Consider the following 23,894-nt stretch of genomic DNA (forward strand, 5'->3'; position numbering starts at 1 on the left):
TGCCAACTACACAATCGTTATCCAGTGGCTTATTTCACAGATTTCCCCAACTCCAGCATTGACAAATTTTGCTTCAAATAAAAAAAAGAACCAGACACTACCCTTCAGCATTCATAGAGTAGAGAAAATACTTGGCAGAGTACGATAATAAGAAAGGAAAGAAATCATCTCAGTTCTCAGTAATGCATAAGACAAAGTAAGAGGTTTCTGCTGGAGCTGAGAAAAACATTAATCCTGTGATAGCCTGTCTGAAAAAGGCCACTGCCAGCTTTCACCTCCTTTTGAACCACAACCAGCTTACAGGCAGGGAAAATGAGATTTCCCTGAGGGCTGAATTCCATGTATCTAAACATAAAGAATTACCAGGCACTCTAGAACATTAAGAGATTTAAAAATGCACTGACTCCAGTTATCAAAAACACCTATATAACTCAATGCTGATAATTACAATAATTAAAAATACTCATTTTCCCATTACCTAGTGTCTAACAATCTATGCTGCATGCTTCCTACAAGAACCAGCTTTGTTGGTAAGATGTTCAGTAATTAAAGGTTTTGCAAGTTACCTGTTCCATTCGAAAGGCCATCTCTTTATGCAACTGTTGAATAGCATTTTTGGCTGCTGCATCTTGAGTTAGAAGTTTGTCTTTACTAGCTTTCACCTCCTTATTAAGCTCTTCTACTCTTGCTTCCAGCTAAAAGACAACGTTATGATATAATTATAGGGAAAATAAGACTTTAACCGCGTTTTGTACAGGCACAAACATTTCACACAAAATTAGATGCTTCAACAGGTACTTGCTTGAGTGTTGCATTTGTCAAGCTGCAACTACCCACATGAACATTGAGCTTTGCATTACAGTGCAAGCATCAAAGGTGTCAGTTATCATCAGCAAGACTGAAGATGCATCAAATCAAGTAAAACATAAGGCACAGTAATTCACTACACAATTAATTAGATTGACAGTAAATGCTGAGATGCCAGAGCAGGGCTGGCTGCTCTCTGCCGCTGCTTCACCTCACAGCCTTTTGTAGCCATCCCTGCGCTGTTATCTTCTGTGCCAGCAAATCACTCACGCATCTGATCTGGGAATTAATTCACTGAAAAATAACTCAGCAAATAAAGAGGCACTTCGTCACCATGCTAGCATTTTTTTTAGCCACCTAATGAACCAAGTCGGAGACCAGATCCAGCTGAAGAACAGTTACCCATGTTCAACTGGAACACTTCCCACAGTGTAGCATGCCAGTCCAGCAGCAGCAAGACCAGCACAAGAGTAAGACGTGGCTGCATAAGCTGCGATGCTGCTCGAAGTTGTGCCCTAATGACTATCCTCCCATTCCGGTGGAAAGCCAATTCACCAGGGTTAGTTTAGGTTGGTTTGGTTTGATTTGGAGGGGTTGAGTGAGGTGTAAAGAGCACAAGATCTCAGAGTTTGTATCTTACACTTCTGTGCACTGCCAAACTGCTACATAAAAAGCAAGAAGGACCTAAAACGCTTCTGTTACCTCACCACGAATTGATTATACTCTATTCAGCTTTGCGAAGAATAATTCTCAATATGAAACAAAGCTTTTACACATACAAGCATGCACGTACAGTTTGCTTGCAGCTGTGTGTGTGGACAAGCTTTCATTGACTGGAAATCTATAACACTAATTTAGGAATGGTAACATTAAAAAAACAAATGAAAAAAATCAGATGTTTCACTGATATCTATCTTTCTTACAACCCCAGGTGCTATTCAACTACTGCAAAAATCTGACACTCCAGAACAGCACTTCCCGAAATCATCTGCAAGCATGTAGTATCACAGATCCTTCTTACCTGACCAGAAAGCAAAAGAAACTCCCACACAAATAATTTTTGTCAAAACTGGATAAAGCAATTGCTGCATAATACAGCTTCATGAGATCATACTGTGCTATCATCAAAACTCAGACAGGAGAGAACGGGTAAGCTGCTCCTACCCATTTATTCAGGCATATGCAATTCCAATTCGTAGCTTAAAACTAAGACTTTTCGATTCCATTTTCAGTCACATCATGGATTTTCAAAGATTCTTTGAAATTAACCAAACACAAAGACATAATAGAGAAACCTCACAACTAGGGTGGCATCACCAGTAGTTTGACAAACTGAAATTAAAGACTTAAATGCTATCTCTTGCCAGATTTCTAAGCTCTAAACATGTTATAAAGCCAGGCTGACCAACTGCAGCAACACTAGTGGACAACGTTGTAACAGACAACCTGATCTCACCAATACCTGTTCTTTCCACATTAAAACCAGTCCGCACCCCTGCACATTCTATCTCCCTCTTTGGCTTGCCATGGTTCTAATAACTCCCTGGGGAAATGCCTGTACATAGTAACCAACAATACAAAATAATGCCCACAATCAGTTAATATGCTCCACTCTTCATACACATTCCACATTCACAACTGTAGCTGTGCATCCCTTCCTATTAGCAGACACAGTAGTTGTTATAATAACAAAAGGTAAAGATGACAAACGAAGAAGAATTTTGGCTCAGTGAAACACTCACGTAAGATCTTCTTTATGTCTACATGCATACAAGAAATAAATCATCCTATCAGGAATAGGATAGGATAGAACTTGTCATTTTTTTGTAAAAAGGTCTAATGGGCCTTCAACATATGCTGTGACAGGAAGCCCTGGAGTACAACAGATCCCACCCACCAGGGTAATCCATGGAATGAGAACTCTCTTGGCTTTAAGGGAGACTTCCAGATATGGAAAACTTAAGTTATTTGAACGTAGAAAGTCAGTTTATCCAAGGACATTTAGTGCTTTTAGCCAACAAATAATATTTCTTGGAACGGAAGAGATTTATCCTCTTAAAAAGCTCAGGATAATAAGCACGGGCACCCCCTCCTTCTCCTTCACGCTACCCAGGATGCCTTGTCAGACAGTGGAAATAGTGACATGGTGTACAGGTGAGACACTAACCAGCACTTCTGTTTTGTTAATCTGTACCTGTTTAATAATGTTGAGGTGCTGCTTTTCTGTTTCTGTTCGTTTTTTCAATTCATCTTTTAAGTTGTCCTTTTCTGAACAAATGTCCAAAATCAGCTCCTGATGTTTTTTATTTTCTTTAATCAATCTGTAAAGAAAAAAGAATTAAGTGCAAGATACTTCAGTATTGGGGGGGGGGGAGGAGTTGTTTGTTTTTAATTTTGAGGTATACGGGTTTTTTCTCTTTGATCTGCCAATCCTATTGGGAGTTACAGCCAGAAACATTAATGAAATCCAGAGAAGCCTTACAAAAACAAAGTAGAATGTTGTGCACGTGAAACTTAAATCCAAACCAGTAAGCAGCATCTTCCTTGTTAAGCAAACTGCTTGTTTCCAGCATTCTGGGGGTGTTACTGCCAATGACGAAGCAAGACATTTGGCACCTCTATATAATTACAGAACTGTAAACGTTAACAATTTTAGGGTACTTTTAAGACAAGTAACTTTCAGTCAGAGTGCTCCATCAAACACCTGAAAACACAGGCCCTTTATTCAGTTAATGGACTGCTCAGAGTAGCCCTTGAAGTTCACAGCTTGGTGGGACAAAGAACTCTGATATCATTTTCTAAGCCCTCAGCAGGTATGCAAGTATAACAGCATCCATGCTCATACTCCTTATGAAGTTCATATTTTTAGCAATAGCTTGCTCCTTTGCAGCTCAGCTGTTTGAAGTCTGAGTTGAAGCTGACACATACTTATTTTGACCTTCTAGCAATGCAGCAGAAGATATATAAAATTCAGAATTTCCATTGTTGGAATTGCTGCATAAACAGAATCTCACATGTATTTAAATCTTTAAAGCTACAGCGGCCACTAATTTGTGGGAGGCATGCACTATATTTAAATAATCCAGACATACTGACTCTCATCTTTATCTCCACGCCTTTGCAAAAAAAAGAAAAAAATCTCTATACAAGCTAGGCTTCTAAAGTACAAGGAATTCAAAACTGGTTTTTAATCTGTTAATGAATATTCCAGAATTATAAATTCTTAATTCATATGATTGCTGCCCACCATCTTAGATTTGATGACAGGAGACAACTGGGCTATTTCCAGGGCAACATTACAAGCAACTCAGGTGATCATAAACAAGGGGACAAAAATCAACCTGATCCAGAATGTCCTTTGGACCAAAAATAAAATGTTCCACAGCAGTTTCAGACTCCTGAGTTGAGTCCCCAAGGGTACAGCTGGGAGAGCAGGTGGCAAGAAAAAGAGAGATTTAAGACTCGCTTATAGAAAAAACTTTCTCTGTGTACATAACACAAATACATATTTACATAAACATTTGTCTTAAAGTAATTGGTCCATGGCTGAAAACACTGAGCTGCCTTGGAGTTCACTGTAAGCATCCGGAAACCCAAATAACTTGTTCATTTATAACCTCCTGGACTTACAACCATCTACAAACCCATCACTTCAGATTCCCATTCCTCCTCCTCTGTAATTACTGAATGTCTAACTATGCACTCCCAAGCCTTCCTGCCATCAACTGACCTTCCTCACATTTACGATTTCTGTCAGAACTGGTGAGGCGCAAGAGACTACATTCCCTGCTCTACTTCAGCGTATCTCTTCTCCCTCTGCCTGGATTCCTCCCCTTTGTTGTCCTCTCATACCATAGTATCACAGTGTCTTGTGTGAAAAGCAGGACATTCATTTCCAGCTCTGCAAGCAGGAATAAATTTGAAGGTGAAGGCCACATTTTGTTAGCAAGAAGTCTTTCTGCAGTGGTAACAGAATACAAGACACCAAGTGGGGAATCAAGAAGTCAAGCAAGGAACTGGCTTTTCATGGCTATATAGAACCATCACACCCAGTTTATTACAGCAAAGTTTATAAGCCATGCATTTCAAAATCCCTCCTATAAACTACTGTCTTGTCATATTTCATTTATATGCGACATTTCCAACTCAAAGAATAGTCCTCCACTGATGAACAATTTTGCTGGATTTTGACAGGAGATTGAATACTACTTGAAAAGGAAATAAGCAATTTCAAACCCATAAACGAAATGCATACAGTGGGAGCTAGTGATTACAAAGGATCCTTTCTCCAGAGACATACAAGGACTGAATGAATCCTGGACTATTTTTATATCACCATTACTTTTACAGTATTTAAGTGATTCTAGACACTGGCAGGCGATTCAACTGAACAGTTGGCTATTCAGTTCCTGCCAAATCCCCCAAGAATTCAGAGATCTAAGCACACGTTGTTATTTATAAGCACATACCACAAGTAAAAATAATTCCTCACTTAAAGAACAAAATTAAAAAAGCTCATTAACTGTCCTTACAGCAACTCACAAGAGACTACTTCTTTCGTATCAAGATGTTGTATGCAGTTGCACGCAACATGCAAGCAAAGTGGTTCAGGACACCCCTCCAATTGTGATGAGCGCACTCAAATACTCACTTTTTTATAGTTTGTTCTTGCTCCAGGTACCGATCATGTACGCATTTTTCAAACACAGCCAAGGCGTGCTCACCCTTCTGCACACCATTCGGGAATTTCCATTCCTTTGAAAAATCTGTAGATAAGAGGTCAGACTCCAATTCCTTTAGCAAATCCTCCTGCGAGGAAGTCTGCTGTATTGTGGAAATGAGCTTCTTTGTGCAGTCTGTGTCGTAAGGGCTTTCTGAATAGATTTTATCACTAGTTTTTTTCACAAAGTCAGGCTCCTCCCTTAGCTCCTCTAATATTTCCATTAATGACTGTTCTGTCTGATTAGGTTTTGGATCTTGTTGTTGAAACTCTTCACCAGATGTATGTTCTGGGTTTGTGGAGCCTTCTACCTTTCTCTCAGAGCAGGTATTAACACAACAGTCCACCCTTGCACACGGCTGCTCCTGTCTTTCTGCCAGGGCCCCGCTGCTGCTTATGTCAGTAGCTGTTGAATCCTGGTCTGAGGGCAACAGCCTTGAGTCCCTTTCCAAGGTACCAGCACCACCTCCAGTGTAACTGATGCTTGAACAGTCCTTCATTCCAGATGTTTTATCAGATCCCTTGTTATCTAAGGACCTGGAAGAGACACTGTCTGACAGATTGACTGGCTCCAGCATGCTTTGCGTTTCTGGTGCATGTCCTTCCATCGCTTTCCTTCAGAAATCTAGGAGAATTCACATTATAAAACAGTTTACATTCAAAATCAAAATTACAAGGCTACTGGAAAGTAAAATTCAAAGGGCAAAAATATTTAGATACTTAAGTGTTACACTTGATTTTCCAGTCCAACTTTTAAATAAATGCTCCAGTACAAGTTGTTCTCAAAGAAAGGGAGAAATTAAGGAGAGCAAACAGCAAGCAGTGAGACATAAATGCCAAGACAATAAATGAAAAGAAACAGAGCTTTCTAGAATAATTTTATTATTTAAATCCACAAAATGTCCAAGTCATCACCTCTGAAAAACTCAGACACAAGTGAACAATGAAATATAATCTAGAGCCTTTGAGCTTTCATTTTCTGTACCCTGTCTGAAAGCAGCAATATGCCTTGACCCACTCACTTTTACAACACATGGCCTCATCCAGTTCAGAACGCACAACTTCTTCACTTGTCACATCCTCACCCACCACACATACAGCAAACTGTATCTACACCAAGCAACCTAAAGGGAGAAAGGGGATGGAGGAGGATTCCCTTTTGGGTGCAGTTCTCTTTCTCCATCTGCTTTCAAGCAGCCAAAACCCCTTGCTGGAAGATGTTGCACAGATGGCCTGCGGCAGATTGGCTCTCTCAAAAAGTAGCTTGCAGAGCAAACATTTGAGGAGCTGAAAAGCTTTGTAGAAAGTGTTCTTCTAGAAGGACACCATATTGAGATCCAAACAGCCACAACACTTGGGCAAGAGCCTGGGTACAACAATGCACCTTCTTTTTCAGGAATCCCAGATAGTCAGATGCCTGGCAAGACTGCTGGCATTTTTAGGAAGCACAAGAAGCCCTTAAAGAAAATTCATTACAGCTGTCAACTTTCAGATACAACCCTATCCCCCTGATCCTGTACAAATTAGACTATTCAAAAACAAAGCAATTTTTTTCATTCATGAATTCAACCTTGCTATTCCAACAATTATCTCAAATGAAGAAGTAACCTTGCCATCTTGCAATACCAATCTTCTTTTCATACTGGCATTCTCATTTGTTTAGCTTTCTCTTGCACAGTTGCACAGTCCAAGTCACTCAGCTGCAACCTCCAGGCCATGCACTTGGACTCAGTTAGAAAGGAAATCCTTTGTGCTGCTTGGTTCTGCTCCTCCACAGCTCTGCCTTATTAATCAACACTTGGTACTGAGGCTTACATGGTTAGAACAGAGGAATACATGAATCCCATTAGGTCTGTGGCTAATTGCTACCATTATCACCTTTCATTATTAGGTATAAAAATCAGATAAGGAAAAATGCAGCAGCCTCAGCCTGGCTTTTTCTATGAGGAAATACCAAAGGAAAAACACATCACTAGTATCTGAACCCAAAGGCTGGGCTGCAGCTGCCAGTTAACCAAGATGAACGCATAGGGAAAACAGCGCAGGGCTGAGAGTATAAAAGGGAGCATGTGACAACTAGACAAGTCACAAATCATCAAGTGACAATTAAAAATTTTTAAGTAACAAGAAAACCTTGTTTTTCTTTTTGGTTTCAAAGCAAAAATTTCAATGCTACAACCCCTAAATCAGTAAAAATCAGTAGGAACCAGAAAACAAATAATAAGGAAAGCTACCTACAATGTCCAGTATAGCCAGAGAACTGGATGCTATTCCTGTTCAGATGAAAGCAACAGGTGAAAAATACAGTCCTGTTAAACCATTATATTGGGAAGGACCCTAAGTTTTCATCTCATTGCTTTACTTCCTGCTGTAAATAATACTATGAATTAGTATTAAAGAGAAAGATTAATCGATGTGGAAGCAGAAATACAATTATTTGTGCAACCAAATTAGTTGCAGAGCACCAAAATGCCACCAACTCCATATTCATAATACCTTACACTTAATACCAATCATAGACAAAGAACAGGTTTTGTATCAACACATGGGGAATTAGCATAGTGACTGTACAATTCCATTAAAGCATGAAAAGTAAATGATGATTCAGTGTTTTCTGCAGACATACTCTCGTTTTCCACAGCACCCAGAACATAATATACCACGTTAAGTTCCTAGTCTTTTCGATTCCATCACACTGGCTTTAGATCTATCTGCCCAAATCTACTTGAATCTGTTCATGACCTATGCAGATTTGTTTTCCCTACTGCCACCAGACCATTCTCATTTTTATGCTCCAGTTGCAAATTTTTAAGAAGAAATAAAACTTAACAATTTATCATAGGATCACAATTTATTTTCACGTCAGAAATATCCAAAGAAATCATGTGGAACAACTGTCTAAGTTCATCTTGGTATTCAAATGTCTCTAGAAGACCCAAAGTGTACGGCACCTACTTCAGGCAGCTGAGCATAGCAGATACCTCCTTTATAGGGCCAGAGACAGAAAACTGCAGTAACAATACTAAAGAAAAGGCTCTTGCTTTGTAAGCAAAAGGTTTTGTGTCAAAGTAGCTTAAAATGATCAAGACTTCCAGCCTAGCAGTAGCTAGTTGAAATGAAAAAGGCTAATATTTGACTGTTTCACACCAAACACAAATACAGCAAATCCTAGACAATATTTGGACACCAGACACATATTTGATAGCAGCTCTATGCCTTTCCAGGTTTCATATCCATAATCTATTATCCTACTCATCCAAACAAGTGACTATTCCATAATCAGTGAATTATTTACTAAGGTTACAGCATCACTGAGAAAATACTGCATTAAGTAAACGAAATAGCTTCTGGTCTCTTAGGATGTCTTCAGAAGGTGTCAAAAGTGATCAAAAAGGGCAAATCCTGACTCAAGCAGAACAACTGTTTCACGTAACGATATGTTCCTTGTGCATCAGACAAGCATACAGTGTTCTGAGTGACAGCAAAGCGCCAGGTGAGCACAGGCTGACCTTCTTGTGCTGTTTTGCTAAGCTTCCACCTTCAATCATTTGCTCTTCTCCTTCCACAGGCTGACGATCATCAGAACAGAATAGCAAGAACATCTTGCTCCTCAGTCTCCTCTATGTGATGTTTGTCTCACCCTCACAGTATGTGCCCCTTCTGCTGCCTGTGTCACAGAAGAATGTAATCACTATCAACTCAATTTAAAACACCCAGAGCAGGAACTTTTCTAATTGAGTTTTGAGATGAGCCTAGCCCATACCTGCCTGCCTGCTCACCCTGAATGACCATTCACGTCTGGTGGCATGTGCAAAGCTTTCTGTCACCTCTGCTGTGACAGCACTCCCAGCACTCACAGGACTGGTTTGACCAGTCCTCCTCCTGTTTTACAGCACACAATTGTTTTGACATTCTCAACACACCCTCCCCGAATTCCTGCCCCGATTCTAAAGCTAAGGAGACAGCTGTCCACAGCAAAGCAAGTGGAAACATCAGTTCAAACCTAGTGACTTGAGTAGCAGAGAATGAGGAACCAGCACAGTTCAGTCAGGCTTCCTCTACAGCAATAATGGGATAACAAGCCTAATTTGCACAAGCAAAGTCCTCTCTGCACACATCAGCGTACAAAGTTTACCCATCAGAAACCAAAAGCTTGGTTTTCTTTACTTTGTTAAAGCACAGACACTGGTTTTCCTGAAGAAGCAAAGAGCACATACTTCTCATTATCTTGCAGCACTCACAAAAATCAGGTTTAAATCTGCATCAGCGTGTATTCAGGGCCTATAGGAAAGCTGGGAAGGGGCTCCTTATAAGGAAGTGCAGGGATAGGACAAGGGGGAACGGTTTAAAACTGGAAGAAGAAAGATTTAGATGAGATATTAGGAAGAAATGTTTTGCCGCAAGGGTGGTGAAGCACTGGCACAGGTTGTCCAGAGAAGTCTTGTCTGCCCCACCCCTGGAGGTGTTCAAGGCCAGGCTGGATCGGGCTTTGAGCAACCTCACCCAGTGAGAGGTGACCCTGCCAGTGGCAGGGGGGGTGGAGCTGGATAGACTTTAAGGCTCCTTCCAACCCAAGCCATTCTATGATTCTATATTGTATCCATTTTTAATACTACATTAGTAGTTGAAATCACAGCCACAGAACACACAACATTAAAGGCTAGTGCTCACAAGGGCTGCAACCATTTCTCATATCACTCTTCCAAGCACAGTTAGAAAGATATCAAATGCAGACTTCAGAAAACAAGCAAGCAATGGACGGCTTCTACAGGCACAAGTTGAGAGAAACAATCACAAATAAAATACTTCCAGCAACACCTACAATGAATCACCACACTAACTCCTCCATTCAACATCACTGGAACAGCTCTGTCGGAAAATTTAACAACTCTGTATTCTTCTGTATTAGCAGACAGCCAAGAGCTATCATTTTACCACCAACATTTAAGCCCATTCTCCCTCCCTCTCTCTCTCTCCTTTTCTTCCTCCTCTTTCTGCCCATTACCCACTACAAAGTGAAGGAAAATGCTGCAATGAAGATGGAAGACAGAGAGAAGGAAAAATAAGGAGTATCAAAGTTGTTCCTTTCCATATATGTTTTAACAGTAAATTCTCACCTCCAAGTCTATTCACTGCCATGGAGAAAGGCAGTTTCTAACAGTCACTCCTCTCTCTACTGAAAAGTACAATATTATTTTTCAAGGAAGCTGTAGACACCCTCATTCCTTGGCTGTCCATCACATTATCCAATACATCAGCTGAAAATCTTCCTCCTCATTCAGTACAGCTAATTCCCAGACAGGAGAAGGTAATTCATAATGAAAGCAGCTCCCTGTATGCTCCCTACTGCCTGCACAGATCTATCTGGGAACATAACCCTTCCCAGTTATCACCTGTTGTTCTGTTATTACAGGCACGCACTGAGAATCTGGTACATCTTAATTCAATATTATGCCAGTTCAAACTTCCCATCTTTTCAATCATCTTATGCAGCACAAATGTGATTTCTTAAGCAGACGCACTATTAATGTTAACACTAAATTTCATAAAATAGATAGCTTGACCCAACCTATCAACACATATGTTGTAGAGTGGAGGAGGAAGAAATGACTTTGCATCAGCCAGTTTAAAAATATGCATAGACGTCATCTAAAGAAACATATGAAATGGCAACTGTAGGAAGCACTTTGTGAGGTGTGACTGCCTAGAAGAATCCACTAACAACAAGGGAAAAAAGAAAGTGTGTGCCTTGTCACCCAGTAACTATCACAATAAGGCTGTACTACAATAAACAGATCAAAGAATGACAGAATTGCATGCTCAGGGTGATTCTGTAAGCAAACAAACTGACGGTCAAGGTCCCAAGAAGTAAAACACACTGCTATAAGGAAAAGATATTTAAGCTACAAAGCTTAAATGTGCTGTAGAGAAAGGGGCGAACAAAGAGAGAAGGTACCAATGCTTCACGATTGCGTGCATATACAAAAACTTACTCAAACCAAGGTGGATTTTTGAAGGGAAGTGAAGAGCATTGAGATAAGTGACTCTGAGGCACACAGCCTTCTGAAAGGGGAGTGATAACTTGAAGTTAATACAGCAGATGCAGTTCACTGGACACCAGACACATTCGACCATGCACTATATAATATAATGACCAGTAGCAGTCAAGTATGTCAGCTCCTTTTAACAAGAACAGGTTTCACATTATCTTTGGGAAAGATTTTTTTCACTCATAGCTGTGCTCCTAAGACTCCTGTGGCAGTCACTGACGAGGAGGGAATCATCTGCTCTCCAAACAAGTATACATGCAGTCCACAAAATAGCGGAAACAGTTCTCACATCACCAGCTAAGACCATGAATGCCTTTCACCTCTGGATATGTAAAAAGCATCCAAACAGGTTCTGTGAGATACAAAACAAGCTCATGTTTAAAAAGTAGATTTACAAAGCCATCCTCTTCCCCTTCCATTTCTTATTTGTCAGAGCAGAGTACTCGAATTTCCTTTAAGTAATAAACTAACATCTCAAATTGACCCAGAGCCGATGTATTTCAGAGAGTGGGTGGGGGACAAGGAAATGAGTGATGAAGCACTCCACAGCTTGTGGGCAGATGACCCCAACAGTCAGCAGGGTCCTAAGCACCACAAGCAGGCCAGGCAAGCAGCTGAGTGACAGAAAAGTCTGGTGACACCGACACATGCGACACATGCGGCCCGTGTTCCCAAAGTTCCTATCACTCATATGGATGCCACCTCAGCACTCATACAGTCATGCTGCCACTGAAGTCTGCACTATTCTCTTGCTAAGGAAACAGTGCATATCTCAAAGTCCACATTTTCTGGAAAAAGCCTACCTAGAAAACAAGTCACTTGAAATTGCTTCACAGCAATTCCCTTTACATTGTAATTAGAGATCCTTATTTCCTGGCTCCTTCTCAAATTGCACTGCATCGGTAACTCAAACTGCTGCCGTTACTCTTAATTTTGCTTTTCAAGATGGCATCTTCTCAAGATAAAGCCCCACTGGAAATCCACCAATACAAATCTAAGCAAACACCCTCCAAGCAGTAGTCTCTTCAAATGCTCTGTAATACTCATTAACCTTCTGTATTGGCTCTGGTTGATTCCATACTGGCTCTGGTTTCTGAACTCATGGCAAACTAAAGTAAATTGAACTTGATTTACCCCCTTTACTATGCAGTTCGGCTTTAGTGCACAGCTCGCCTTATCAGTTACTGGAGGAGGGATAAAACACGTCCTTTGGCCAGCTTCTTACAAAGATAGCTAGAAAAGGGGTTTACTCTTCATATCCCCAGCTTGCCTAGTGAAAGCAAATCACTACTCCTTTTACCCAGCACTAGGCCAGGAGACCCAAGAAGCAGCACACCGCTGAAATAACCAGCTCTCTAACCCAGGCACTGCATTGCTGTTCTCTGTTCCAGACTCCAACTTACTTTACAAACACGTCTGCTCCTCTATGTCCTCTTCTCCAATTCAATCAAAACACGCTCACTTGACCTATGAGTTTACATTGATTTTTCTTTTTCTTTTCACTAGCTGTTCCCAGCGTTGCGGGAGCGAGTGAGGAAAGAAGCTTCATTTTGGTACTGGAGGTACCAGATACAGACACTTAATGAATTAATCCTGTTCTAGCAAAGCTGAATTTAGGGAGGCAGACATACAGCTTGCTTACATATTTAGAAAGCTACAGTCTTTATCTCTGCATAACCCAGGTGCTAGAAGAACAGACTGTTCTATATCACAGTTAAGCTAGTTAGAAACGTAATGCTTTCATGCAGACTGTGTTGTTTGCTCCCCTGCAATTCTCCAGACACCAATGTGAGCACCAAAGCACCCGAAACTATAGCTGGTCTAAACAGACACCAGAAATTGTTTCCTCTATATTCATTACTGTATCTTCCTAATAGTTCTCCAAACACTCAAGAGGTCTGTTCATTGCTATGCATTATATTTAAATTAAATGGTGCAATCTGTCAAAGCTGATCCAATATTAAAAATACTAAGTAATAAATCAAGGCATACACAAACAAATAGGAAATTTAGAAAATCCAAACTAACAGGTAAATTTAGAATTGAGGGTTCTGAAAGACAGTCTTTTCTTTTTAAACAAAAAGCATTCCTCGTGGAATTACAGCTGCCAAAGGAAATACTGAAGTCAAGTAAATTTCAGAGAGGAAACTGCATGCATTTTACAGCTATTGTGAAGATTTACACTTACACCTCAGGTCAAATCGTAATACACTTTCCTAATTACTCCAGCCCTCCAACTACAAGCTAAAGCTCTCAGCAGTGTGCCCAGCCACACCGACCTACACCACTCACCTGGATTCAACTGGAAATGGAACTTCCATTATCTGTCTTTATTCTGTTCTGTGTCTTGACCTGAAAAGTACTGAGCACTCAAAGCTCCCCTTCTGTAGAAAATATGCAATTTGAGATGAGCTGGTACTTCAGCTCTTTTTGCTAGGCTGGAATGTAACGTTTCCTTTACAGGCAGCTGAGAACTGACTTTTAATTCAGCAATACTGAACAATATGTTTCAAAACATACCATTTATCTGACATCACCTTCAAAAATTCACATAAGGAAAGATCAGCAATGTCCTCCATCTATCCTCAGGCAGCAGGTTCACACTCACTCCTTGGAAATTGTGATTCAACAGTAACTGTAGTTTTAGAAAAACAGCAACATGACATTATAGTGCACATACAAATGCACAACCAACATGCACTCCACCATTTAAACAACTCTGCCTCCTATTCACTCACATTGAGCACATGTAATGCTAAATTCCAATCCACAGATTGATTTCTACAAGTGTTTCATTACATTGAAGCAGAATCCCAGCTCAGAAGCACCTCTCCATGTAAGCAGCTGCTAAAGTTCATGAAGCAAAGACAAACAGAACTTCAACAAAACCACATTTATCATTTATATCGTCAATAATGTGTTGGCTCTTACCCAAATCACTGGAGTATAAATTAAAAGCTCTGGCAAAGATTCTTTATGCCTTACATTTCAACTTATGCTTCTAAGAAATGAACTGACAAAAGACTGATGTTTCAATAGTCAAAAGGCTTTTCTCAGTGAAGCTCCTATGTTTATCAGAAGGCCCAACAAGAGCAAAAACTGCACACCAGCAAACAGTTACAGTTCAGTTACAGACTTGCCTCCCTCTTGCAGATTCCCAGGCAACAAAACAACAGAATACAAAGCCGGTCTTCAACTGCAGATTCAAGAGTTAACTTGAGATGCAATATAATCCAGTGTAACACTGGAGATGGATTTTATTTCTGAGAGTTTATTAGGATTTACTGGCTGAAGACTACTGAAGAGAACTAAAATAATTTTTAATTTCTTAATAAGTGTCACACATACAAAGCAACCAGCAACCTAAGTAATACTTTGAAAAGTTACATGCAAAAAAGCTTCACAAATATCATCGCTTTTATTAGGAAGACCATAATTTATTTGTCTGAACAGTTTGTTCCACAAAGGCCTATTACTGTCCTTAAATACCATGCCACAAAATATTCTATTAGGTATTTAATCTTGGATGGAACACGATAGAATACTAAGTACATTCTATTATCTTTAAACAGATTATCCTAAACCAGAGAGGTCAGAATAATCATTAACAACCAGACAACTGCTAGAATCACAGAACTGTCACTTCATTTCAGTTCAGGTTTAAATTTCCAACCTATTACACATAAGTAAAAGATGAAGCTGTAGGACGCCCTACACGCTATCATACGTACAATGACACTCCACAAGACTGCTAAAGACTTAAAATCATAGAATAACTAGGTTGGAAAAGACCCACCAGATCATCGAGTCCAACCATTCCTATCAAACACTAAACCATGCCCCTTAGCACCTCATCCACCCATGCCTTAAACACCTCCAGGGAAGGTGACTCAACCACCTCCCTGGGCAGCCTGTTCCAGTGCCCAATGACCCTTTCTGTGAAATATTTTTTCCTAATGTCCAGCCTAAACCTCCCCTGGTGGAGCTTGAGGCCATTTCCTCTTGTCCTGTCCCCTGTCACTTGAGAGAAGAGGCCAGCTCCCTCCTCTCTACAACCTCCTTTCAGGTAGTTGTAGAGAGCAATGAGGTCTCCCCTCAGCCTCCTCTTCTCCAGGCTAAACAACCCCAGCTCTCTCAGCCATTCCCCATAAGGCCTGTTCTCCATTCCCTTCCCCAGCTTTGTTGCTCTTCTCTGGACTCGCTTCAGAGCCTCAACATCCTTCTTGTGGTGAGGGGCCCAGAACTGAACACAGGATTCGAGGAGCAGTCTCACCAGTGCTGAGTCCAGAGGGAGAATAACCTCCCTGGACCTGCTGGTCACACCGTTTCTGATACAAGCCAAGATGCCATTGGCCTTCTTGGCCACCTGGGCCACTGCTGGCTCATGTTCAGTCGCTGTCAACCAACACCCGCAGGTCCCTCTCCTCCAGGCAGCTTTCTAGACAGACTTCTCCTAGTCTGTAGCACTGCATAGGGTTGTTGTGCCCCAAGTGCAGGACCCGGCATTTGGCCTTGTTAAACCTCATGCCATTGGACTCTGCCCAGCGGTCCAGCCTGTCCAGATCCCTTTGCAGAGCCTCCCGACCCTCCAGCAGATCGACACTTCCACCCAGCTTAGTGTCATCCGCAAACTTGCTAAGGGTGCACTCGATGCATTCATCCAGGTCATTGATAAAGACATTGAACAGGGCTGGACCCAGCACTGAGCCCTGGGGAACCCCACTTGTAACTGGCCTCCAGTTGGACTTAACAGCATTTCCCACCACTCTCTGGGCCCAGCCAGCCAACCAGTTTTCCACCCAGGAGAGTGTGCGCCTGTCCAGGCCAGAGGTGACAGTTTCCTAAGTTTCCTTAACCGGCTCTGGAGTACGACAACGGGATTTTAACTTCTTACAGTCGTGCTGTTCCTTGTAAACCTAAGATGCATTGCTTCAAGAACTTTCCATATATTTAGAAGACAATAATAATTATTTCAGCAAACTAAAATGCTTTTCCAAGTCACTGCCTATTTGTCATTGCACCAGAACTCTGGCTAAAAATTGTACATGACAGTAAGATTAAAAATAAAATGAAAGATAAATTTTACAGTTTGTGTTGCACAAATCCCAATAATACCTTCACCTGAACTAATCTGAACAGATCAAATACACTTCACTTAGTGGTTTTGTTTCTTTTTCTAAAGCAAACTATCCTCAACTACTGTCTCCTGCTCATCACGCTGACAGGCAAAATAAACTTTCCTGTTGTTTCCAATTAACACCCACCTCAGACATATTTTGCATGATATATTTCATAAGAACTCCACCACAAATGGCTTTTCCAGGCTAAGCATTAGGCCACCAGGTAATACTGCAAAAGAAAGAAACTCAAATCCTAGAGATAATTCTGTTTTCAACTGAAGTTTTTAAAAAATTGAGAACTGAGCTAAATAAGTTCGACATGACAACATACAAAAAGCAACTCTACTGTATACCAGCTGTGTGGAGGGACAAATCAAAGCTTTCAACTAAATCGAAAGGGAATAGGATAGAAATATCCACAAAGCCAGATAAGTTGCACTATCTAGCATGAGATGTATAAATATGAAGCCAGAAGGACTGTCTGAAGTTCATTTGGTTACATCTCTACAGGTAAAGGTAATCAGAGCAGCAAGTCACCCAAGCTTAGAAGTGATGAAACACAAAAGGAACTGAACTAGATGGAAGAGCATCACGACACCTAAGTCACAAAAAGAACAACTTAAGAGATGAGTTGAGCACCAGTGCCTGTTTTCCATGCAAAACACACCTGATACAAGAAGCCATGAGGTCTCACACATTGATAGCCTTCCTATAATCACAGATCAGTAGGTGTCTTCTGTTTCCTATATGTGCGGAGTCCCACCTACATGTGCTCTCCCAATATTCATTCACTTTCGCCTAGGATACTGCTCTAAGTTTGCAAAAAGATTACCGCGATATCACCTAGTACTGCTGAGAAGGAAGACAGATCATAACACAGCCCTATCTACCCAGAAAAGCCAGAGGATTGCAATATAGATGGGACAACCATGACTCCTATCACAAGTGTACTGAGTTGGCTGTGTATCGGGATGCTGTGTCCTCCAGAATAACCTGACACAGTTCTCTGATTCAGCTCACACAAAGACTTGCTTTGATGCACATGCCTGAAGGGCAGGGAGAGGAGGGGTGCATATTCACAGCAGGGAGACTCTCAGGACTGCCTTGCTTTCAGAAGTTTAATACTTAAATCTTAACTACTTTTGTCTCTTCCAGTCTCACTTTATATAAACACAGATTGCATGCAGTGCCAAGGTGCAAAGCTCAATGCTCCTACTAATTCCTTTAACATGAGTCAAATACTCCAAGAGACAAGGTTTACTTAAAGTTTATCTTTGCTTTTCTTTGCTTGTGGCACAAGTAAGATAGCTGAGCAATGCCGTACTAATTCCTGCAAGGCATCATTTGGTTTTCTACCAACCTCAGGCAATTGGTTAATATTGTGGTCATATTAACTCCACATACACAGCCAATTACAGCACAACTCCAAAGTAAAGTTCATCAGTTAAGGTTTAACAATTTGCTCCCATCACAAGTCATGGGGTACACCTTGAGAGTGTAATTTTTTTTTTCATATTAGTCCCAAGTTTGGAAGATCCCATCACAGGGGAAAACAAGATACTAACAACAGCATCCTTCTACTGTGAACTTCAAGCGTGACTTGGATACTTAAGGGTTTATGCACAGACTTGTAATATTCTGTTAGTGGAGAGCCTTCAGCACAGAACAACTCTTACTCTTTTAAGTAATGAAAACCAGTCTCTCCTTCAGCAACCAGTGCAACACCAGCAACAGCGTGACTGCAACCTTTCAGGATGTTAGCATCACACCTTACACTCCACTTACAACTCATACCAGTCAGTTAGTCACTACCCTGTTTGCATTCACATTCTGATAACGTCACCTGTGCAAAGAACAACGTTTTATGGGAAGGGAAGAAATCAAGTTCACGATCAAGCGCACAGCCTGGACAAAGCACACTTTGTATGACAGGTCTGCTCCACCTGTAACTGAGTCACACTGTAAAAGTCAGAGCACTGTCAGAGCTCCTAACAAACATTGTAGCGTCTTGGCATCGGGAAGATAGCAGGTCTTTGCACATTTGGGACTGAGGATGCCGGCATATGTGCTATCCAAGGGCGTTTTCAAATGTTGCTTCCAGAACATGCAATGTGTACAATTCCAGCCACGGCATTACTGTCTGCATACTGAAAAAACACCATCCATGAGGATGGTAGGGATCTGCTGTTATGAAATCTGAACTTTCTACAGAGCTTCTCCAGTATTCCTGGAAACAAACAAGCAAAAACTTTCAATCCTTTAAGGATCTGAATCAGTCAACTGTAGAACCTATAGAAAATCAACTTCTGCATTAATAAAAAGGGTAGCGTTATACACAATATTATTACATTAAAAAAAGAAAAGTCAGTATTTAATTATTTTCTCCTCTGTTCCGATGCTGATTTGTTTCTGATGACATCTTCCCCTCCCTCCTAAATCTGAGGCAGCAGGGTCTTGGTCTACAACTTTAGATAAAAGTTTACAAGTAATGCCTTCTGATACTGTTTTTAGCAACATGAAAAATACAAGACAAGCCAGCTCAGAACAAAGTAAAGGATATTGCCAGCTGCTGGAGCACACATGCTAAATCAAATCAGTAGCCTACAACTTTTGTTACCTGTCCTGCCTAAAAACACTACTAAAAACAGAAAAGCATTTGCTTTTTTTCCATAGCTCTTTAAAAAGCCAGCTCTGGGAAAATCAGTATTACCCTTGGTAGTAATAAGCAACATGCTGGCTAATGAGGACCAAGTTCTTCAGTCATTTTCTCAACACTCTGAAATAACGAACCTCACAAAATCACAATACTAACAATCATCTGCCAGCAATCCCAAAACAAGCCTTTTAAAACAATGTAAGATCTTGTTTTAAAAGCAAGGCAAGAAAGATGACTGAAGAATTTCAGAAAGAGAAGGAATCAAAAGCAATATTGAACAAATTTATTTTTTTTTCCTCCCATAAAATCAATGGCATTTCCAATCTCTTGAAACTTCTTCAGAATGGCAGTTTTTCATACTTTTAAAGCTCCTCGTAAAGTCAATGGCAACACAAACATTCTTGGCAGGCAGTAAATAAAGCAATTACATTTCCTCATCCATATAAGAATGTAACTGTAGCTCATGCTGCTTCAACCCTTTCCTTATACAACAAAACATACTGGGACACTGGTCACATGTGGCTTTTCAATGTATTCAGCTTGCAACATTTTAACTTCAGAAAAGCAGTTTTACAGCAAGATAAAGCAAACTGACAATCAAGACAGATGACCGTATTTCTAAACGTACATAGATTTCAACTCTCCAAGAGACCCTCTGCTGGTCTGCACAGTCCCATTGGAAGTATATCTATATCAGACTCACCTGTGCAGACTATTTTCCAGGACAACAGCCAAAATCCACAAGCCTACATCATAATCACCTCACTGGAGTTGCAGTAAAGCTTCCTGCTTTAGAACCTACGGGGACAGACATCTTTTTCAAATACCATCTGCAGAAATAAGGACACATACCCTAGTGCAGCGACTACAAAAAAAACAACCTTCCGTACTGGTGTAACAGCTGCTGGGGTTTGTTGTCGAGTTATTTAAGCACATACTGAAACTAACACACAACCGATCACCTGGGACAGCCTAATTAACTGCGCAACGAGGGGGAATGCCTTCACATTGTTAGGGGGAAGATATAGATCAGACATTAAGAAAAAAATCTTCACAATGAGGGTGGGGAGGCCTTGGCAAGAGTTGCCCAGGAAAACTGTGGCTGCCCCATCCCTGGAGGTGTTCAAGACCAGTTTGGATGGGGCTTTGAACAGACTGGTCCAGTGGCAGGTGACCCCCAGGGCAGGGGGTTGGAACTGGATGGGCTTTAAGGACCCTTCCAACCCAAACCATTCTATGATCCTAAGGTTTGTTTTAAAAACTGGCTGTCCTGGCACAAGAGCAAACCCCCCTCGCTTTTGGAACGCTGCGGTCTGTCCCCTGGAGACCCAACTCAGGGTGCCGCAAGCCCAGATCTGGAGCACAGCCCGCAGCGGGGTCTGAACCCCTCTGGATCAGGGAGTGCAGGGGTGAGACCTGGGGGGCAGGGGGGCAGCTTTAAGCCGAGAGAGGGGAAATTTAAACGAAATCTTATGAAGAAACGTTCTCCTGTGAGGGAGGGGAGGCATTGGCCCAGGTTGCCCAGAGAAGCTGTGGCTGCCCCATCCTGGAGGCGTTCAAGGCCAGGCTGGATGGGGCTTGGAGCAGCCTGGTCTAGTGGCGTGTCCCTGCCCGTGGCAGGAGTGGGACTGGCTGGGCTTTGGGGCCCCTTCCCACCCAAAGCTTTCTACGAAACAAAAGATCCCGTGAAGCACACCCCCCCGCCCCCGGCCGCCTGAGGTCCCCGGTCTCGCCTCACCCGGTCACTGCGAGCGCGGCGCCCGCTCCGCCCCGGCCGCGGGAACAGCCGCCAAGATGGCGGCGGCGGGCGGGGCCGAGCCCGCAGAGCCGCGGGGCGGAACCTCCGAGTGCTCCCGCCCGCCCGGCGCCTCCGGGGAGGGGGTAGCTGCAGCTGCTCCGCGTAACCCGGTCACCCTCGCAGGAGAACTTTTCTTCCTAATGTCTAAGCTAAATCTTCCCCCTTCCAACTTAAAGCCGTTCCTGTCCCTGCGCTCCCTGATCAAGAGCCCCTCCCAACCTTCCTGTAGCCCGTTTCAGTGCTGGAAGCTGCTCCAGTGTCTCCCCACACGTGTCTCTCTGGAGCGTGTCTAGAGGAGAGCAACGAGGCTGGGGAAGGGGCTGGAGAACAAGAGGAGCGGCTGAGAGAGCTGGGGGTGTTTAGCCTGGAGAAGAGGAGGCTGAGGGGAGACCTCATTGCTCTCTACAACCACCGGAAAGGAGGTTGTGGAGAGGAGGGAGCTGGCCTCTTCTCCCAAGTGACAGGACAGGACAAGGGGCAATGACCTCAGGCGGCGCCAGAGGCTCACACTGGATATCATGAAAAAAATTTTCACAGAAGGGGTCATGGGGCACTGGAACAGGCTGCCCAGGGAGGTGGTTGGGTCCCCATCCCTGGAGAGGTTTTAAAAGACAGGTAGACGAGGTGCACAGGGACATGGTTTACAGAATCACTGGGTTGGAAAAGACCCAAAGAATCATCAAGTCCAACCATTCCTATCAATCACTAAACCATGCCCCTCAGTGTCCAATGCCCCTTTCCCTGAAAAATTTTTTTCTGATGTCAAGCCTGAATCTCCCCTGGCAGAGCTTGAGGCCATTCCCTCCTTTCAGGTAGTTGTAGAGAGCCTCCTCTTTTCCAGGCTAAACAACTGCAGTTCCCTCAGCCGCTCCTCGTAAGACTTGTTCTCCATTCCGTTTGCCAGCTTCGTTGCTCTTCTCTGGACTCGCTTCAGAGCCTCAACATCCTTCTTGTGGTGAGGGCCCCAGAACTGAACACAGGATTCGAGGAGCGGTCTCACCAGTGCCGAGTACAGAGGGACAATAACCTCCCTGGACCTGCTGGTCACACTGTTTCTGATACAAGCCAAGATGCCATTGGCCTTCTTGGCCACACTGCTGGCTCATGTTCAGATGGCCGTCAATCAACACCCCTAGGTCCTTCTCCTCCAGGCAGCTTTCTAGCCAGACTGCTCCTAGTTTGCCACTAATTTAGTGGCAGATAGGAATGGTTGGACTCGATGATCCTGGAGGTCTTTTCCAACCTGGTGATTCTATGATTCTCTTCTCCAGGCTGAACAACCCCAACTCTCTCAGCCTGTCCTCATATGAGAGATACTCCAGCCCTCAGATCTCATCTTCATAGCCTCCTCTGGACTCACTCATGTTCTGTCTATCCATGTCCTTCCTGTGCTGAGGACTCCAGGACTCCAAGTGGAGTCTCATGAGAGAGGAGCAGAGGAACAGAATCTCCTCCTTGCCCTGCTGGCCACACTTCCTTGGATGCAGCCCAGGACACAGTTGACTTTCTGGGCTGCAAGCACAGAGGTTGAGCTTCTCATCCCTGAACTCACCCAAGTCCTCGTCAGGGCTGCCCTCAATCCATTCTCTGACCAGCCTGGATTCCCACAAGTTCACAACGAGGGCAGTCAGGCACTGAAGCAGGTATCTCCATCCCTGGAGGTATCCAAGAGCCACCTGGATGCAGCCCAGACCACCCTGCTGTAGCTGAACCTGCAGTGACAGCATGACCCTCTCCCTTCTCCTTTGCCTTATGTTGCCCCACTCACTTCACAGGGGCTCCAGAGGCTGAGATAATGACAGATCTGACCAGAGCGTCTTAAAACAAATTCAGTATAAGCCTTCACTATATTAGTTTAATCGCCTCTGGTCACGATGTTTTATGTGTTCTCAGAATTCTCACCACTACTGCATCCTGTCTGAAATCCAAGGCTGCTGACAGCGCGCCAACAGACAGACAAGGAAATGAAACGAGACATTAGCTGAAGGTGCTGACAGCTCCAGGAGCTGAAGCTGCTGAATTTCACACATAAGATAATTTAGAGCGCATGTATAAGTATTATTTCACGTTTGATTTTTTTTTCTTCTTATATAGACATACAACCTCTCTGGGAAAGGGGTCTTATGTCCCTGAGAAGCTGCCATGTGGGAGGAACTCTTTACCTCAACAGCTTTTCAAGAGATGGGCACAATGATACTTCCCCTTTTTTGCAAGACTGGTGCACAAGCAGTGACTAACAGAGTCTCCTCTTTCCCAAATAAAGCATTTCATCTTCCAGAACCATCCCCTACACCTGATATCAAAAGCCTCTGCACCCACATGCCATGTAAGAACAAATCCAGTGATGCTAAATGGAGTCCAGCTTCAATTAACGCCCACCAGGACTTCATTCCTTATTCTGACAGCATATAACAAAAATAAAAAGGAAAATTTGTGGGGCATAAAAAATCTGGAGTATGTTTCAGTGCTGTGAGCAGCAACTGCTCCATGGAACACAAAGCTTTTTGGAATCCAGAGCACTATATAAATGCCTTTTTATTTTATTTTACTGAAAATTAATTGAAAAAACTACCTTAGCAGACAACCTGTTAAGTGAAACAGTTGCCTTTACTATAGCAGATCAGGTAAAGTAAGTAATGGCTCTTTCCTGCAGGAACCTCTTAACCACAACAACAGAAAAGCAAGATAAAATCATTGAGTAATTTGGGTTGGAAGAGGGATTATCTAGTCTAATCTCCTACTC

The 23,894-nt window shown here is 42.4% G+C and overlaps 3 protein-coding genes across 4 annotated transcripts in view; 2 read left to right on the forward strand and 1 right to left on the reverse strand.

Annotated features, from left to right (window-relative positions):
- Positions 1 to 20,178, reverse strand: part of CCDC186 (coiled-coil domain containing 186) — a 36,775-nt gene extending 16,597 nt beyond the window's left edge. For both annotated transcript variants that reach the window (XM_069863722.1, XM_069863723.1), the window contains exons 1-4: positions 20,057 to 20,178; positions 5,459 to 6,152; positions 3,002 to 3,128; positions 567 to 695 (exon numbers count right to left, since the gene is read on the reverse strand). In XM_069863722.1, the coding sequence (XP_069719823.1) occupies positions 567 to 695; positions 3,002 to 3,128; positions 5,459 to 6,135 (933 nt within the window). In that variant the 5' untranslated portion in view covers positions 6,136 to 6,152; positions 20,057 to 20,178. The remainder of the gene's footprint in view (positions 1 to 566; positions 696 to 3,001; positions 3,129 to 5,458; positions 6,153 to 20,056) is intronic.
- Positions 1 to 23,894, forward strand: part of NHLRC2 (NHL repeat containing 2) — a 267,757-nt gene that overhangs the window by 152,603 nt on the left and 91,260 nt on the right. The gene's annotated exons all lie outside the window — the stretch shown is intronic.
- Positions 21,148 to 23,894, forward strand: part of TDRD1 (tudor domain containing 1) — a 31,423-nt gene continuing 28,676 nt past the window's right edge. Inside the window, 1 exon segment of the mRNA XM_069864129.1 lies at positions 21,148 to 21,253. Within this exon segment, the coding sequence (XP_069720230.1) occupies positions 21,148 to 21,253 (106 nt within the window).

The sequence above is a fragment of the Phaenicophaeus curvirostris genome, chromosome 9, assembly GCF_032191515.1.
Source record: "Phaenicophaeus curvirostris isolate KB17595 chromosome 9, BPBGC_Pcur_1.0, whole genome shotgun sequence".
NCBI classification, from domain to species: Eukaryota; Metazoa; Chordata; class Aves; order Cuculiformes; family Cuculidae; genus Phaenicophaeus; species Phaenicophaeus curvirostris.